A 17,013-nucleotide genomic window follows, 5' to 3' on the forward strand; every position below is an offset into this window, starting at 1 on the left:
AGCAGGTGCCAGCGGATCCGGGCCTCGGGGAAGGTTTTCCACCACAGCTGCCCCGTCGCTCCTTGATCTCGTCCCCACTGGCCGTGGACCCCGAGGGCTGGGGGCTCAGCCAGTTCTTTCTTCTGCGGTGCCTCGCTGGTGACACCCCACACTCTGCAGACGCACCCTGGGAACTGTTTCTGGGCAAAATCACCCCGGCCCAGCGGTCATGCCCGTTCCAGAACCTCCTGTCCAGACTAGGCTGTTCTTGTTCTCAGCACGTCCCTCGCTGCTCGCGACCCTTCCAGATCCTTCCAGAGCAAGGAGCCGAGGAGCTGCTGGCTTGGCACCGGGCGCGGCATTTGCATACCGGTTAATTGATTGTGGCTCGGGTTAATTGGTCGGCAGAGCGGCTGCCGATGAACAGGCGCAGCGTTCCAGAAATAGACGGGGATTAGGGGCCGTCTGAAGAGCCTGCCCCAGGACAAGGGACCCGGCCCACGGCCCTCCGGAACTCTTTGTGCACAGAGGAAGCGGCTCCCAGGCGCTCACAGCCGCCCCCTCGTCACGCACTGTTCCTTTCTGGGGCGTCCGCCTCCCGCGACCTGGGGAGCGGTGACGTTCCGGCAGTGGGGCTGAAGAACAAATTGAGTTGTGTTCCCCAGGATGTAATTTTCTTTAAAGCCGTTAGAGTGTGAAATGAGGCTGAGGCTGTGCTGAGCCGCGGTAGGGCCTTCTCTGAAAAGGCCGACTGGGGACCACAGCCGCGCCCCACGCACGGTCCCCTCCACCGAGCGGAGGCCCCGTCTTCTCTGCCGGGGGTCCCGCCCCACGGGGCTCCCTGAACCTCAGGGCTGTGCTGGGGGCGGTGTCTGGAGCTGGATGGGGTGGGGGTGAGTCGGCCTTCGTGGCCAGACCAGGTCCCCCTCGGCACTGTGGACGTCAGGCCAGGTCATGTCTGGGGGGCGTCCTGGGCGCTGTGGGGGCTGAGCAGCACCCCTGGCCCAACCCACTTGATGCAGAATCTCCCCCAGTGTGACAACCACCAGTGTCCCCAGACATGGCCAGTGTCCCTGCCCGAGGGCGTAGCATTGGGGTGGGCTCTCTGCCCACTGCTGCGCCCCCCCCACCCACTGCCCCCACGTCCCTGTGCAGCCTCGTCCTCTGGGAGCCGCAGCTTCTCCCTGGTCCTTGGTCAGCCGGCCCAACACTGCACCCCAATGTCCTCCCGGAGCCCAGGCCAGGCATCGGCCCCTCTGGGAGGAAGTGACCTGCTCCCTTGTTGGTGCCGTCCTGTGGGTTTATCTTCTGCACTCAAATCCTGTCGGGTGACTGGGCCCCACCCCTTGAGAAAGGGCACGAAGCTGTGACCTCCTTGCTCCTCGCCCCGCGCCCCTGCGGCCTCACCCTGGCGGCCCCCTGCCGGCAGCACAGCCCCGCCTGTCCACCCTCCTCGTGTGCAGACCGGCCTGTCTTCTCGCCTCCTTGTTATTTTTGACAAGCTTTGAGACGCTCCGCGTGGACCGCGTGTCCCAGCAGGCGTGCATCCCGCCAGGCGCTCGCATACCCTGCACGACGTCTGGGCCCCCAGCAGCCTGCTCGCGGGGTCTGTGGGGCAGGAGAGAGAGGGGACACGCACGTCCGCCCTGGGACCCATGATTCCGTACCACCCCAGCCTCTGTGGCCCCCACCCCCCGCCTGTCCACCCTCTGCCTCAGATCTCCACCAAAACGTGAGACGCAGAAATGGGATACGTGGGCCGCCTGCCTCCCTGCCCCTCCGCACGCCTCTGACCTGCTCCTGCCAGGGCCGCCCCCACCCCGGTGCGCCCCTGAGCCCACAAACCCAGGTCCCTGTGACTCCTGAGGAGCCCGTCACCCTGGGACTCGCTGCACCTTCCCTGGACGGGGCCCCACCCTGTGCACTGGGACCCAGCAGCTCCAGGCAGGCGAGAGGGGCCGTCCTGAGGAGCCTGGAAGCCTGGCCGCCAGCCTCACGCACCCTAGGCCCCGAGGCTGGAGACTGGACGGTCCTCTCCCGGGTTACGGAGCGGCCCAGCGGAGCAGTGACAGATCCCGCCGTCAGGGCCCGTGAAGCAGTGGGGCTCCCGCACTCTCCGTTCCTCTCAGCTGCAGGCGCAGCCACTCCGAGCGTCTTCGCCCCGCCAGGCCCAGCCAGGGGTCCCTAAGCTCCCAGGATGGAGAGGACGGGTGGCGAGCAGGAGACTGATGGCACTCCTCAGAGAGGGAGACGGCACGCGGGTGACAGAGGGACCCGTTCCCGTGAAAAAGGCACCGGAGGGGAGGGGCTCTTGGCCGCCTAAAGCAAGAGTGGAGGTGGCTCAGGGAGTCGAGAGAGTCCACCACTCTTGGGTTGAACAGAAGACCCCACAGCTTTTGGAATGAACAGATGGGCCACCGTCAAGGATGAGGGACCCGAACGGCATCAGGCTAGTCAGTCACGATGCTACAAGGTGACAGACAAAGGAACGAGGGCTCCAAAGTCGGAAGGGAAGTAATCTCCAGCCCAGAAGTACAGACCTTGCCCAGTTACCAGCTAAACCTGTGAGGGGTGTAAAGACCTTTGGAGACACGCAGAGTCCCGGATGTCTCTTCCTTTCTGAGAAAGCTACCAGAGGATGTGCTCCAGCTAAACAAGGGCCTCAGCCAGGGAAGACATGGGATCAAGGAAAAGAGATCCAACCAAGGAGAGGCCAAGGCCCCAGGGTGTCATCAGCAGGAGTGATGTCCTCAGGAGACCACCCCAGGAGCATGGAGGTAACCCAGAGAGCTGAGCGTCTGAGAGGGGGGCCAGCTACTGACTCCAGGAAGAGCAAGCAAGGAATGCCGTCCAGGCAGCTCCATTGCTCGTGGATGAACGATATTTACAGAGTCAGAAAAACGTAAACGTGGAGTTTCACCACAGCCGCCGGGGGTGGCGGGTACAGGGAGAGGAGCTGGCCCGTGTGGAAGCGGGGACACCCTAAGACACCCTAAGTGTCTGCCGGCAGGTCAGCCGGGAACCAGGACCAAGAAGAGGAGGCAGCGGCACTGGGGCACCCCGTGCAAGTGACGTGAGAAGGAACGGCTGACAGAGAGGACGGCGCCTGGTCTGGGCCACGGGCCCCGGGTCGCCGGTGGCCAGACTGTGGTTAGGATGCACGGCGGACGCCTCCCCCTGCTTTGTGGCAGATCGGCTGCAGATCCTTCCAGCGTGTTCTCCCAGCTCATATCTTCACAAAGCGGACGTCTGTGTGCATGCTGCTGTGCGGCTTGCTGCCCTCTACGGTGGGGCCTGGCCCACCTCGTGTCTGTCCGCCTGGTCCCCCCCATTCTGGGGGTCTCCGCGGTGGCGACGCTTGGCGGCTGCTGGGGTTTACCACTGGGGCTAGGGGCTGAGGAAGGTAGATGGGGCCCTGTGGGGACACCCTGGTCAGCCTGGGAGTGGGCGGGGCAGCGGCAGGAGTGGCCCCAGGGCCCGTTCCGGGGTCGGTGGGGGAGGGTGAGAGTGGGGCCGAGGAGCGGGCAGCTGTGGGAAACTGAGGCCAGGTGAGTTGGCAGCAGGAGGATGCCCTTCAACTGGGACCCCTGGGGCCAGGGTGGGGGTTCACTCTAGGGCCAGGCCTGGGGCTCCCCGCCCGTCTCCGCGTGGGGCTGCCCCCGGCCTTGCGCAGACTCACCAGCAGGAAGCCGCTGGAGGAGAGCGTTCCGAGGGGTCTCCCCAGTTCCCGTGACCCCCCATCTGTTGCCACCTCCCTGCCCTCCTTGCCCGTCTGTCCTCGCCCCCCGCTGTCCCCCACCTGACCGTGCCCGCCATGCTGTGTGTGATCCATGTCTGCCCATGACGCTCCCCCGGAATGCTCCCCGCTTCCACCTCGGGTCATTGGGCTGGTTCATGCCGCGGACGTCAGCGGGGCTGGTCACACTCCGGGCGTCGCCCGGGCTCGGGGACGCGGAGTTAGGCAGCTGACAGCAGGAGTGGCAGCGTTAGTGTGAGGGGCTTTAGGGGGGTGCCCCGGGTGGAGCCCCACCTGCCCCCGTCAGAGAGCCCGGCTTCTCCCTGGGGACCGCTCGGTCCTTGGAGGCAGGCTGCACAGGGACCCCAAGTGTGTCTGAATCTCCCCCATCGGGAGGGAGGTCACAGCCAGCACCTGTCAGAAGCGCTGACACTCTGGCCCTGCTTGCTCGGCTGCTGGCTCAGCTGTCCCTGGGAGATGGGAGTGGCCAGGGAGGCCTGGAGCCCACGGCCATGGGGCACCCCCTCCCTGCAGGGCACTGGTGACCGGCCCCCACCCCAGCTCCTGGGCCGTCACCCGCCTGTCGTCTGAAAGCCACTCTGTCCCTTCTGGAAGGCTCCGGACTTCCATTTCCCAGACCCCAGCAGGGCCGGGCGGCCACTGACCTGCAGCCCCCCCACTTTTGTGGCTTTCCTTCCTCCTCTTAACCCCGATTCACTCTCCTTCTTACCAAGAATCCCTAGGGAAGCCTCAGGTGGGGTTCCCATGTGGGGCCGGGGCTGTCGCACCCCTGGGCAGCGCTGGGCGTGGGTGTCCCTCCCCTCCGGCCCCCCTGGAGCCCAACATCAGGATCTGGGTGAGGAGGGGCCGGGGGTGCAGGTCAGCAAGGGAGCCCCGTGGGGGCCGGTCCGCCGAGGCGTTAGAGGAGGCGGCCGGGCGCCAGCAGGTCCCGGAGGAGACCTCGTGACGCTTCCGTTCTAGACAACTTAGTCTGAAGGAAAGCAGACACTGGAGAAAGGCTGAGGAGGACAGGAGGCCCAGTCTAGAGAGGAAGAGGGAGCAGACCAGGAGGCCGGGGCCGCCGTAAGTGACCGTCCCTTCTCGTGCCCCCAGCTCCGACTCGCTGCCGTCCATCAGTCATGCCGTCCGTCCCGCCATCCATCTCCCGCCGCCATTGCACCGCTTGCTGCTGCCCTCCCCTCCCCATCCTCCCAGCCTCCCACCCTCCCCGCCTCCCCTCCACCCCGCCCCCAGCTGCCCCGGGCCGTCCCCGTGCCGTCGGGGGTCTGCTCTGCGGGCGGAGCGCAGGCGGGGGGCTTCTCCTCTCCGCTGCGTCCCCCTGTCTGACGGCTCTCCCTCCCCAGGTCCCACCGGAAGCGGAGCCAGCCCAAGAAGCCCAAGTCGGAAGACCCTAAGTCTCCCGGGGAGGGGGCGGCCGGGGCAGCCCTCCTGGAGGAGGCCGGCGGAGCAGCGAAGGAGGAGGCGGAGCCCGAGGAGGAGGACGAGGAGCCCCAGCCGCCTCCGCCGGGCCGGGACGCCGAGGGCTCCGAAGGTCAGTGCCAGCGGGCGGGCGGCCTGCGGGAAGGGCCAGCGGCCCCGGCCCCGGGCGGCTCTTGAAGGACCCGGGTCCACTGCGGGCTTGGCAGGGCGGGCGCTTTGTAACCACATGCTTTCTGGGAGCTGCGAAAAGTTCCTCTTCTCCCAGAAACGGAGGTGGCTGCCCCAGTCCGTCCCGGCTGCCATCACCCAACACCACGGCCCGGGCGGCCTGGACACAGATGCCGGTTCTCCCGGGGCTGGGGCTGGGGTCCGGGATGGGGCCGCGGGCCAGCGGCAGACGCCCTGCTCCCTGTGTCAGCCCGGAGGCCCCGCCCCCAGGGCCCCGTCCGCCTTCAGGCCACGCCCCCTCAGGCCACGCCCTCGGGGCCACCCCATGCAGGCCCTGCTGCTGGCCCCATCACCCTGACCTGGGGCTGAGGGTCTGGTAGACATCTGGGGACAACACACACAGCTGTCACCTCCGCCGTGGAAGGAGGCAGCTGCTGTTAGCGGCCAGATGCTGAATGCACCTGCCATGGGGACAGTCCCGAAGTTGTCCCACCCAAACCCCCCTCCACACACCGCCTGCCCAGCCTTGGCCAGGAGGGTGATCTGGGGCCGTTGAGCGCGTCTGGGAAACAGGCCCTTTCCTGCCTGGGGCCCGTTGGGCCGTGGGATATTGATCTGTGTGCATTTTGAAGGTCCTCACGATGACGTTTTGCCATGTTTCTTTTCCTGTTTGGGGGCTGTTTCATTTTCCTAACGTGCAGCTTCAGCCGCTCACAGTGGTGAGAGGTCTGCCTGTGGCAGGTGCTCCCGGTGTGAGGAGGGGCCGGCGCTCGCTGGGGGCTGGGCGGGCCTCGACCTAGTCCCAGGCCCTAGGCCGCCAGAGGGCTCTGCTCGGGGCCTCAGTTTTCCTGTTTGTGGCTGTCTTGGACTGTGAGAGCTCAGCACGGCTCTGCTTGTCTCAGAGTTGTTCAGTCACCAGATGCCCGTGGCTGCTGTCACAGTGGTGTGGCCACAAGGTAACTGCCACGGGGCATAGGCCATTGTGCCCACCCAGGCAGGCACCCTGACGTACCTACGGGTGGGCGCTGAGGGTCCCAACAGGGAGCAGCTGCATGCCTCGGCTGCAGGGTGAGTGTCCCTGAGGGGACCCCAGGAGCTCACGGGTGGTGCCAAGAGCTTCTTGGGTGAATTGTGTGCTGGTGCGTCCCCACTCGGCCCAACACAGCCACACATGGTGGGGCATTATAGAACTGTGCTCTGTGAACACGGAAGGGCCGGACAGACGGGAGGCCAGACAGACAGGAGGGCCCCCTGGTCAGCAACCACAGAGGCCTCATCACCGTCCAGTGCAGGCCTGTTCCCAACAGAGAGAGGGACCCGGGGCCCAGGCCGTGGCGGTGCGGGGGCTCCAGCAGAGACAAGCGTGACACACAGGGGCCAGATCCCACTTATCATGCGCAAGCCCTTCATGGAAAACACAATTTTCAAGAAGACACACTTAAACAAAGCCACTGGAAAGCAATGCACCGTTGTAAACCTAACAAACGAGAAGAGAGCATCCTGGGGAAACTTGAGAGACGAGGGGGAGTTGCTGAGGGCGGAGTGGGGTGCACTGGGACACCCCAAGGCGAGGGCTCCCTGCCCCATGTCATCCGTGCCTCTCGCGGCTCCTCTTGGACCCGGGCTGGTTGGGGGTCGACGTCAGTGCGGATGGAGGGAGAAGGGCCGAGGGGCACGGGCGGGAGAGGCGGGCGCTCCTCAGCTGCGGGATGGAGCGAGGCCCCCCACCCACCATGTGGAGGGCGATGAAGCGCCGGCAGCTCAGGGGGTCCTTGAGGGTCACGGGGGCACGCGCTGAGCCCCATTTATTTAAAGTCCAGGAAACACGCCAAGCCGGACAGCAGGTTTAGGGAGCGTCTGAGGCTGCTCGGGCTGCCGACAAAGTGCGCAGATGGGGCTTCAACAGCAGAGGCTCCCCGTCTCCCGGTTCTGGGGGCCGCAGTCTGAGATGCAGCTGCCAGCCGGGCTGGGTGCTCCTGCGGCCGTGAGGGGCCCTGCCGGCTCCTCTCCTCAGCGTGTGGGTGGCCATCTTCATGCTCACGTGGCTTCCCCATGTGCGCAGCTCAGCCCACACTTCCCTCTTCAGTGAGGACACCGGTCACATTGCGTGAGGGCCCGTAATGACGTCATCTGAGCTCACGACACTGGCACTGACTCTGCTTCCAAACGAGGCCGCTCTGTGTCACCGGGGGTAGGACTTCAGCACAGGAGATCGAGGGGCTGCGGTCCAGCCCTGAGTGGAGCAGGCTGGCTGCAGTTGAGAGGGGATGCGGCACCCAGGCCGCTCCAGGGCTCCCCCGGGGGGCACGTGGGCGTTTGTGCGCTGTGGTCCTTTGGCCCCTGTCTGCATCGTCCCTGCCCCGGGGTGTAAGACCCACGACTGAGTGCGCATTCCGTAGGACGAGGCGGGTGGTCGCAGCTTGGGGTGTGACGGGTGAGCGAGGAGCTCTGTGAAGTGGCCCTCGCACCAGGGGCCTCGAAGCTCGTCAGCAGTGTTTGCGTCTTGACTCTGGAGAACGTGGAGCCACAGGGACAGTAGCAGGAGAGTGCGTGACGTGGTCGTTTGGGTTTCTGGCCCGAGGAGTTGGGAGACGGTGGGGTGTTCCTGGCGGGCTGACAAGGGCTGGTGCAGTGACAGTCCTGTCCCCAGCATGGGCTGACCAGGGTGCGCGGAGCAGGCTGGCATCTGTGTGGGCTGCCTGAGGTCGCACCGCACAGGGTTGCTGGGGGCATCAGTGACCTCTTGGGGGCGGGGTGACAAACAGGTGGAAATAGGTCGCTGAGATTCGGCGCCCCGGGCCCCCGTCCTCACCTGCCAGCGGGGCTGTCGGAGCACTGAGGGGGAGAGTGCACATCTGCAGGCGCCAGCGCGTGGGGACAAGGTGGCCGAGGGGCCTGCAGCAGGACACTGCTGCCTGTGGGTTTTGGGGGCGAGGAACTTGTTTTCGGCTTAAGGTAGCTTTTCTGTCGGAATAGGGTTGGCTCGTTGGGGCCCAGCCGGGGTGGGGGGCTCCTTGGCTGGCCCTCTCAGACGTGGTGAGAGACGAGGGTTTCAACGGGCCCTCGTGGGGACAGTGGAAAGGATTCCTCGCAACCACCGGCGTCTCTGCTCCCTCGTGAGCAGACGCAAGGCGCGGCCAGCAAGAGCAGACACACTCGTGTGCACCAGCACGTGTGACTCGGTTTACCCACCTGCTTCACAAAGGAGTAACGGCTCTCTTCTCATTAACTAACAGCAGGTCCCATGTCCCCTGAGATAGAACCTGTGACAGAAACAGAGGCCACCGGGAGCGGGAGGTGCCGGGCCCCTGCCCTCCTGGCTGTCCCCTTCTGCGGTCTCATCGAGGCCCTGGGGCAGTCCCCAGAGGGCTTCGGGGCCCGTGCTCCCTGCTGGCCGCACGTTGTGTGTCCCTCCAGGGCCGTGGGTTCCTCAGCTCCCCGGGGTGCGTGGGCCCCGGGAGGGTGGCCTGGTTCCGGGGGCGGCGTCTCTGCTCGGGGCTGGCAGTGCTCCCCGGCTCCAGACACCCGTCCCTGTGCCCCGACAGAGCCTCGTTCCCGAGGAGCAGGAGTCGAGGGAGCGTCTTGCAGGACTCCGGCCCCTCTAGAGGGGAAGTGGTCCCTTCGGGGCCTCGGAAGTGGCCGCACAGCCCAGAGAGTGCGCGCGCGGTCAGGAGCATCCGTGAGCCGCCCCTTGGGCCGGGCGGGGAGATGACTGAGCGCGTGGAGCGAGTGTGTGCTCAGTCGGGGTGGCAGTGTGCCGTCCGGGAGCAGTGGGGGGTTTAAAGGACTGCTGAGCTTCCCTTAATGCCAGCTGCTGTCCCCACGAGCTCTGCTGCTGCGGAGCGTCAGGCGTCAGCGATGGGGTGGGGGCGGCCGTGCGCACCCTGGCGCGCTGGGACAGCGGGCACTCCCTCCTCCTGCGCAGTGTGGCCATCTGACGGGTGCTCACCCCACCCGCAGCTGGGCATGGCTGCTCTCCCTTCTAGCAGCTTGGGAGATGAGGGGTGACCGGGAAGTGCCAGGACCCCAGGACGGCTGCTCCCAACGCAGTGCCGTCCTGCCCCTAGGCGGAGCGGGCAGCCAAGGGCCTCAGACCCCGGCCTCAGCTTCAGGGCCTCGGGGGGCGGGAACAGCCCAGGGGCTCGGGGAGGAGGAGGCCCCGTGGGCGTCCCCCTGGCCATAGAGCCCCCGTGTCAGGTGGCTTTAGGGCAGGACAGCAGAGGCTGGTGCACCCAACAGTGAGCGGAGGGGCTGGGCCAGCGTTTACAAGGGGGCCGCGAGTGACACTTGGGCACGCGTCCCCTGTACAGTCCAGCCCGGCCTTGAGTACATCGGGGTGCACCCTGGCTCCGGATCCACATGGAAGAACATGGTGTGCCCAGGGCGGCCCGGACCGTGGGGACCAGACCGCTGGCCCAGGCTGGGGTGGGGTGGGGCCCCTGAATCAGGCGGCCGCCACACTGCTGCCCGCCCCTTCTCTGGGCAGCATCCCGCAGACCTGAGCCCGGGTCCCAGGCTGCCGGTGCTGTCTGTGCGCTCTCCTGGGGGAACTCAGGGGCCACGGAGGAGGTGGGGGTCCCTGAGGAACCAGGCAGGCTGACAGAGTCCACTGGGGGGCATTCTTGGCTGTGACTTCCTGTCACCCCTGAAAAAGTGGTGGAACGGCCTCAGCTCCTCCTCTGGGGGACCCTGCCGTCTGCCTGCCTGCCCCTCGGGAGGTGAGCATTTGCAAGCTAGGACCCTCATCCCTTCGTGTGCCCGCCCCCGCTCCCTTGGCCCGGGCAGATGTGGGGTCTGCCAAGCTCCCACAGGTGCAGCCCCCCCGGGCCTGCACCGGGCCCCACGGCAGAGGATGGGGCCGAGACCCCGCTGTCGTTCTGGCCTTGGGCTGGTCCCCTGGCCGGTCCCCTCGGCTTCCCAGAGCCCAGGAGACGTGACGGGGCTGGGACCTGTTCCTGGGGCGAGAGAGTCTCCAGCGGGGGCGGCGATAGGACCCCGTCCTCGGGCCTGGGAGGAGCAGTGCCGTGCGCCCCGTCAGGGAGGGAGGAGCAGAGGGAGGAGCATCGAGCTCCCGTGGGAAACAGGCTGTGCATCCGAAAGCGCGTTTTACGCGGTAGGACGGCGGCTCCTGTGTGCCTCGGCGGGTTCTGTGCTTAGGAGGTGCCGCCCCAGGCTGTCCCCAGCCACTCGTGCGTGGCCCCTGTCACCTCCCGGCCCCTGTGCTGTGCTGAGTGACCCCCCACATCCCCCCCCCGATGTCTCCGGGCTGAGGGGCGCCCTTGCTGGGGCCCCGACTCCAGCGTCTGTGGGGCAGGAGCAGTTTTACCTGCAGAGTGTCTGCCATTTGCTCTCCTCGCGGGTCCCTGTTCGTGGGGAGCCAGGGGCGCGCAGGGCCCCTCCAGGTGGGGGCGCGGGTGGAGTCCCACCGGGGCCCCAGGTGCCCAGGACCACAGGGGTGTGGGCTAGGGGGGCGAGCACTCCTTCCCTTAGGCTGATGGGCCTCTCAGGCCAAGGACGTGGCCGGGCCAGGGGCCACTGCAGGGCCACAGCGTGCAGGCGGCTGGGGGGGGAGGGCGCCCCGTTCAGGGCCTGGCTCAGGAGGTTGCGCCTGTGGGGTGAGTCACCGTGTGGGCTGTCGGGCGATTGGGCTCCATCCCAGCGCTCAGGGCTGAGGGGTCTGCCGGGAGGGGGTCCTGTCTCCACCCCTCCCCATGGTCAGCGCAGGTCAGGAGCTGATAGAAACCTGGCCCTGTCGGGGGCACCTGCTCCTCATCTGCGGCTGGGAGCGGGGTCACACGTGGACGGGTTTTTAGAGCAAGAGGGAAGACGCGGGTGCCGCATGGCGAGCCAGCTCATCACACTTCTCGTCGGCCCGGGTTTAGCACCGAGAGCGCCCGCGCCCCTGCCGTCGGTTCCACTGTATCTTCCCAGTGGCTTGGAGAGCCCCAGCCTGTGGAGCACGGGCCCCGAAGCCTCATGAGGACAGTCAGTAGGACCCCCAGCTGGTCCCAGGTTGACCAGGATCCCCCGGTTGTCCCTCCTATGGGATGTCCTGGACCCCTGGGAGCCTGGGCCTGGGCTGGGGCGCCCGTTCCCCAGATGGGCTGGCAGGGCCCATCCCTGCCTGTCGCTCCGCCTGTGGCTGCCGTGACAGTGACCGCAGACGAGTGGCTGGACAACATGCACCTTTGTTCTTCAGTGGTTCTGGGGTCAGGAGCCCCCTCGGGACCCGCTGGGCTGAGATCCAGAGGCTCGGGGGAGCATGTCCCGCCTTGTCCAGCTTCTAGAAGCTCCCGCATCCTGGGTTCGGGCCCCTTCTCCATCATCACAGCCAGCACACAGCATCGCTTTGGCCCCTGGTCCCTGGTCAGCTCTCCAGCCACAGCTGGGGATGGTCCTCTGCTTCTCAGCACCCCTGTGAGCACCCCGGGTTCCCCCGGAGCATCGCCCGCCCCGAGATCCTCCACGGTCGCGGGTCCCCGAGCTGGGACATGGCTGCTGCCAACTGGTCACCGTCTGTTTTGTCCGTTGGCTGCACACCCATCCCGACCCCAATTAAGATGCTGCTGAAGCCACGCCTCCTGCCATCCCCACCGACCCCCGTCAGGAAGTCCCCACGCCGGCCTCAGGGGACCGGCTTCCGGGCCCTGCCGGCCCATCTGGCTCTTGTGTTCTGCTCAAGTGACTGCTCCTTGCTGATTTGCTGGTGGAGCTCTCGCTTTTCAAGAAGCCTGCGGGTTGCGTGTGTTTGCTGTAGAAATGGACAGAGCTCAGAAACCGGGGAGAAAGCCGACGAGGCCGGCTCTGCCTCCGCTCCCCGCCCCGGGGAAGGGCGCTCAGGGCGGCCCCCAGGCTCTGACCTCCTCCGGGCAGATCTCCGAGCGCCTGTGGGGACTGCCCCAGGCCCCGGGGCTGGTCTCTGGCCTCCAGGCGGGGGGTCAGGCAGCGGACTGAACTTGCCTGGGGCCCCTCGACCACCCGGCCAGGGGCTCACGGGAGGGCAAGTGGCCGCCGGCCTCTCGGGTGACCGGCCTCTCCTCTCTGCCCGCAGAGGACGGCAGGGGCAAGCCGCGGCCGGCCAAGGCCAAGGGCGACCGGAAGAAGAAGAGCCCCAGCGCCCTGCAGGCCCCCCACCCGCTCCTGCCCCCGCGGCTGCCCCCCGCCGCCCACTTCCCCTCCGAGGAGGCGCCGCGGCTGGAGTCCCCGCTGCTGGCCCCCGGCCCTGCGGCCGCCGAGGGGAGCCCCCCGCCACCGCCCCTCAACGTCGTGCCCCCTGAGGCACCCAGCGGCGAGGAGCCGGAGGTGAAGCCGCGCCCCATTATCCCCATGCTCTATGTGGTGCCGCGGCCCGGCGCGGCCGCGTGTGACGGGGGCCGCGTGTCCTGCCAGCAGGCCTCCGAGCTCGCCACCCCGAAGGTCCCCTCCTGGAAGGAGCAGGCGGCCCCCATGGAGCTGACGGGGCCCGAGGACGAGAGCGGAGCCCGCGAGGGGCAGGTGGGCCCAGCGAGGGTCCCCAGGGCCAGGGTGGGGGGGCCCCACCTGCTGCTGTGCGCTGGCCACGGCTCTGCTTGTCCGGAGGCCAGCGGCTGTGTGTGGTTGACAAACCACAGAGGCTCCCGACGGGAAACTGAGGCACGCTTGGCCAGGCATTGCCCCTGGCGGGTCTGGCTGTGCCCGCTCCTGGAGCCAGTCCCCACGGAGGCGCCCCGTCCCGTGTTGTAGGTGCCGTCGACATTCTCCAAGTTGAAGATGGAGGTGAAGAAGAGCCGGCGCCACCCCCTGGGCAAGCCACCCACCCGCTCCCCGCTGTCGGTGGTGAAGCAGGAGGCCTCGAGCGACGAGGGTGAGCGAGGGGCCCGTCCCTGCCCTGCTTGGCCGGGCTGTGTGTACTCATCCCCTGTCCCCGGCGCCTCTCCTCCCTGGCCTCGCGCAGCCGCCAGCCCCGCCTGGTTGCTCCCGCCACCACGGGCCGAGGCCAGGCCCTCGGTGTCTGTCCCCGACTGCCTGGCCCTCAGGCCCAGCCCCCCGCACACAGCCATCGGACCCCCTCCCCACGTGCCGTGGGACCAAGCTGCCCTGTGCCGCTCCCCAGAGTCAGGCCCTGGCCGCCCACAGACCGCCCGAGGTCCTCCCCCCTCCCCCCGCCCTGGTTCGCTGTTTTCCACTTTGGGGCTCTTGGTCGCGCTGGGCCCAGGAACCTAAAGGTCCAACGTGGCCTGTGAGGGGACGGCTGCAGCCCATCCGGGCTCAAACCCCAGCCCACCACCCAGAGCCCGGGACCATGGGCACCATTTACCTTTGTGTGACTCAGTTTCCCCATCTGTTTTGTGGGGCTGCCAGCCCTCCGAGGGGTCCTGCCAGGACAGCACACAGAACCGATGCCTGAGTCGTGAGGCGTGTGGCCTGGTGCTGGGCGCACGGCAGGCTCTGGGATGCTGAGGCCGGGTTGTCACATTTGTGGCTGTTGTTGCCTTTGACCCCACACCCTCAGCATAACCTCTGCCCCTCATCGTCTTGTGAAAACTGACCAGATGTTGTTCCTGCCAGACGCTCCTTCCCCTGGGCTCAGGCTGGCTCCCCCACCCCAGCGCAGCCACGTGGCCTGTGCGCTCGGTCTCTGCTCACCCCCTGCCATGGGCGAGGGTCATGCCTTGTCCTCTCATGGCCTCGGGGTCTGGGCGCCTGGCACAGAGCAGCGGGCCGAGGAGCAGAGGACACTCCTGTGTCCGGGGCTGGCCTGTCCGGTGTGAGCAGCCCGGCAGGGCAGCTGCGCCCCAGGTGGAGGTGTGAGAAACGGCCTCGGAGCCGGAGGACCGCAGAGCCGCACTGCCCGGTTGCAGTGATGGCCGGGACCTCGGCCACAAGCACCCGTTTCTCAGGGCCGGAGTTCCCCCTGTGTCCTCGGGAAACAGCACTGGGGCGTCAGGGTGTTGGGCACAGCTGGCTGGGGGCAGAGGCCGCCCTGTGACAGGCGACGAGCGGGAGTGGGGAGGCGTCTGTTAGCAGTCTCCATCTTGCTGGGCCCTTGGGTGACGCTGCCCCTTTCTGACCCCCAGCCTCGTTCCTCTCTCAGCTCCTGTGAGCTCGGGGTCTCTGCGCCTGCCCCGCCAGGGCCTGGCCCACCCCCCAACCCTGTCTCCTCCCAGACGGGACCAGGGCCCCCGAGCAGGGTGGCGGGGGCCTCTGTGCAGGAGGCTCGGGGGCCGCCAAGTGGGGACCCTGGCACCGCGGCTGCTCGTGGCAGCAAACACGTGGGGTGCGGGCGTGGGTCCCTGGCGCTGACCCCCCCCCCCCCGCCCTTCCTCCAGAAGCGCTCCCTTTCTCCGGAGAGGACGACGTGAGTGACCCCGAGGCCCTGCGCGTGCCGCTGGCCCTGCAGTGGAAGAGCAAGGCGGCCAGCTTCCAGGCCGAGCGCAAGTTCAACGCGGCCGCCGCCCTGGCCGAGCCCTACTGCGCCATCTGCACCCTTTTCTACCCCTACAGCCAGGTGCGCGGGCCGGGCCAGCGCCATCGAGGGGCGCTGGGGACCAGGGGGCGGGGGTGCTGGTTCTGAGTTTTACCGGAGTGTAACTTATCGACACAAAAGTGGGGCAGTCTGCAGGGAGGGGCCCACGTGGAGGCCTCATGGGCCACTGTCCTCAGAGGGCTCAGCCGGGCCGTGGGCAGGTGGCTGGGGGCCTGGGGAGGGGGCAGGTGGCATGAATGACCCGAGGCCCAACCAGCGTGGCCCGGCTGGGACACCGACACTGTGAGCCGGCTTTGCTCCCTTCTCTTCATCGGATTGGGTCTGGGGGCCCAGAGAGGACTGGTGCAGCCATCATGGGGTGCACGTGGGAGGTGGGGAGGACGCTCCACATGAGTGCACAGATGACAGGGCGTCAGGTGACAGTCAGGACCCTGAGGACCCGCAGCAGGTGGAGGGCTGGGGCTGCCTCGCGGGGCAGCCAGGTCCTGAGGTCTGAGCTCTAGGCTGCGGGGACGGCGCCCCAGGCAGGACGGTGTCGGGTCTGGGCGTGGAAGGCAGAGCGAGGTGGCTGTGTGGCTGGAGGGGAGCGAGGGACAGTGGGGACCAGAGGGCTGGGGCGGCAGGCGGTGGCAGGGTGCGTCCGGCTGTGACCCCATGGGGTTTCAGTGGGGGCGGGCCAGGGTCTGCGTGTTGGAGGATCTCTCGGGGGCCCAGAGCGGGTGGGGGCTGGGGGGAGACCCCGGGGCGGTGCAGGGTCCCGGCCGAGGCGCGGGGTGGAGGCCGCGTGGGGCGGCAGGTCCGGCAACGACGGTGGCCTTCTCCTGCAGTCCCTGCAGACGGACAAGGAGGCCATTGCCGCCTCCCTCGGGGAGGGCCCCTCGGCCGCGCCACCTTCCAAAAGCGGCCAGAAGACTCGGCCGCTCATCCCGGAGATGTGCTTCACGTCCGGCGGCGAGAACACGGAGCCGCTCCCCGCCAACTCCTACATCGGCGACGACGGCACGAGCCCGCTCATCACCTGCGCCAAGTGCTGCCTGCAGGTCCACGCCAGTGAGTCCAGGCCGGCGCGGGGCCTTCTGGAGAGTTCCCCCGGGGCCGGCCCTCCCCTCCGGGGCTTGGGAGGTGGCGGGAGAGACGAGGTGCCCGTCAGGCACCACGATGCTTTTAAAGTCTGCGCCGTGGGGCCCGAGTTGGAATTGATGGCAAAACCGAGCTTCTGGAACGGTCCAGAGTCTGATTTATCTCTGCCATCGCCACCCCCTCTCCCACATCCTGAGGCCGAGGCAGGAGGATGGATGTCGGCCCCTCTCTCGGGCGGGAGGGGGCGGCGAATGGGAGATGGAGGCAGGACAGGGCGGGCGCTCTCTGGAGCTGGTTAAGGTTGTGCACGCAGGGAGGCGCCGTGGCTCTCTGGCCGGCTCCCCCTGCCCTGCCGAGGCCGGCCCCAGCTCCTTCTCTCTGGCCGGGAGTGTCCACTCCGAGTGCTGGGCCTGGACGTGAGCCATGCTCCTGCGCAGGCAAGGCCCCGGGGACGGCTGCCGCCGAGCCCACTGCCCGCCACTCTGGGGACCACCCCGGGGGAGATGCCTGGCTCCCGGACCCGGGGAAGCAGAGGGCTCAGCACAGGCTCCTCCTGGAGACCTGGAGCTTTAGGGGGGGGACCCTCACATCCCCCAGGAGCTAGGACGCGCCCTCAGGGACAGAGCAGGGTGCGGGCCCTTGACCATCTACTGCCCTGCTCTCCCTGTGCTTCCTCAGGGACCCTCAGCACCCGGCCACTGTCCACTCCAGCCAGGGTGGCCCCAGCTGGCCGAGGGTCCTGCAGTCCTGCCAAGCGATGACCCCAGACCCAGAGCCCCCGCCATGGGCTCAGGAGTAGCCGCTCCGCCAGAGCACTGGATGGCCGCTCTGCCCTCTGGGCCCCGTGTCTGGCAGCCCTGTGGTGTTTCCAGGGTCTCGGCTCTGCAGAGCCTGGCGGGCCGTCTGGGCTGGGGGCGGCGAGGGGCCTGGGCTGAGCAGACCCATGGGGGCTCCCACGAGGGGCCGCTCTCCTCGCCACATCTGTTTCCAGGCCCTTCTCCCGCTCCACATGTGGTGGCCTGGAGGGAGGTAGGGGGTGGTGGGCGCCGATGCCCTCAGTGCTACCGCCCATCTCCAGAAGGCCCCATCCGCTCAGTGTGCTAGCAGCCTCCAGGACAGGCGCCAGCCCCTGGTCCCAGCCACC

The 17,013-nt window shown here is 67.8% G+C and overlaps 1 protein-coding gene across 6 annotated transcripts in view; it reads left to right on the forward strand.

Moving 5' to 3' along the window:
* KDM4B (lysine demethylase 4B) overlaps positions 1 to 17,013 on the forward strand; it is a 115,660-nt gene that overhangs the window by 90,948 nt on the left and 7,699 nt on the right. For 2 of the 6 annotated variants that reach the window (XM_044752007.2, XM_070491768.1), the window contains 6 exons: positions 4,697 to 4,798; positions 5,080 to 5,267; positions 12,375 to 12,817; positions 13,046 to 13,166; positions 14,632 to 14,810; positions 15,617 to 15,839. In XM_044752007.2, coding sequence (XP_044607942.2) covers positions 4,697 to 4,798; positions 5,080 to 5,267; positions 12,375 to 12,817; positions 13,046 to 13,166; positions 14,632 to 14,810; positions 15,617 to 15,839 — 1,256 coding nt within the window. The remainder of the gene's footprint in view (positions 1 to 4,696; positions 4,799 to 5,079; positions 5,268 to 12,374; positions 12,818 to 13,045; positions 13,167 to 14,631; positions 14,811 to 15,616; positions 15,840 to 17,013) is intronic. The other 4 variants (XM_070491769.1, XM_070491770.1, XM_070491772.1 and 1 more) reach the window with 4 other exon arrangements.

The sequence above is a fragment of the Equus asinus genome, chromosome 20 (genome assembly GCF_041296235.1).
Source record: "Equus asinus isolate D_3611 breed Donkey chromosome 20, EquAss-T2T_v2, whole genome shotgun sequence".
Lineage (NCBI taxonomy): Eukaryota > Metazoa > Chordata > Mammalia > Perissodactyla > Equidae > Equus > Equus asinus.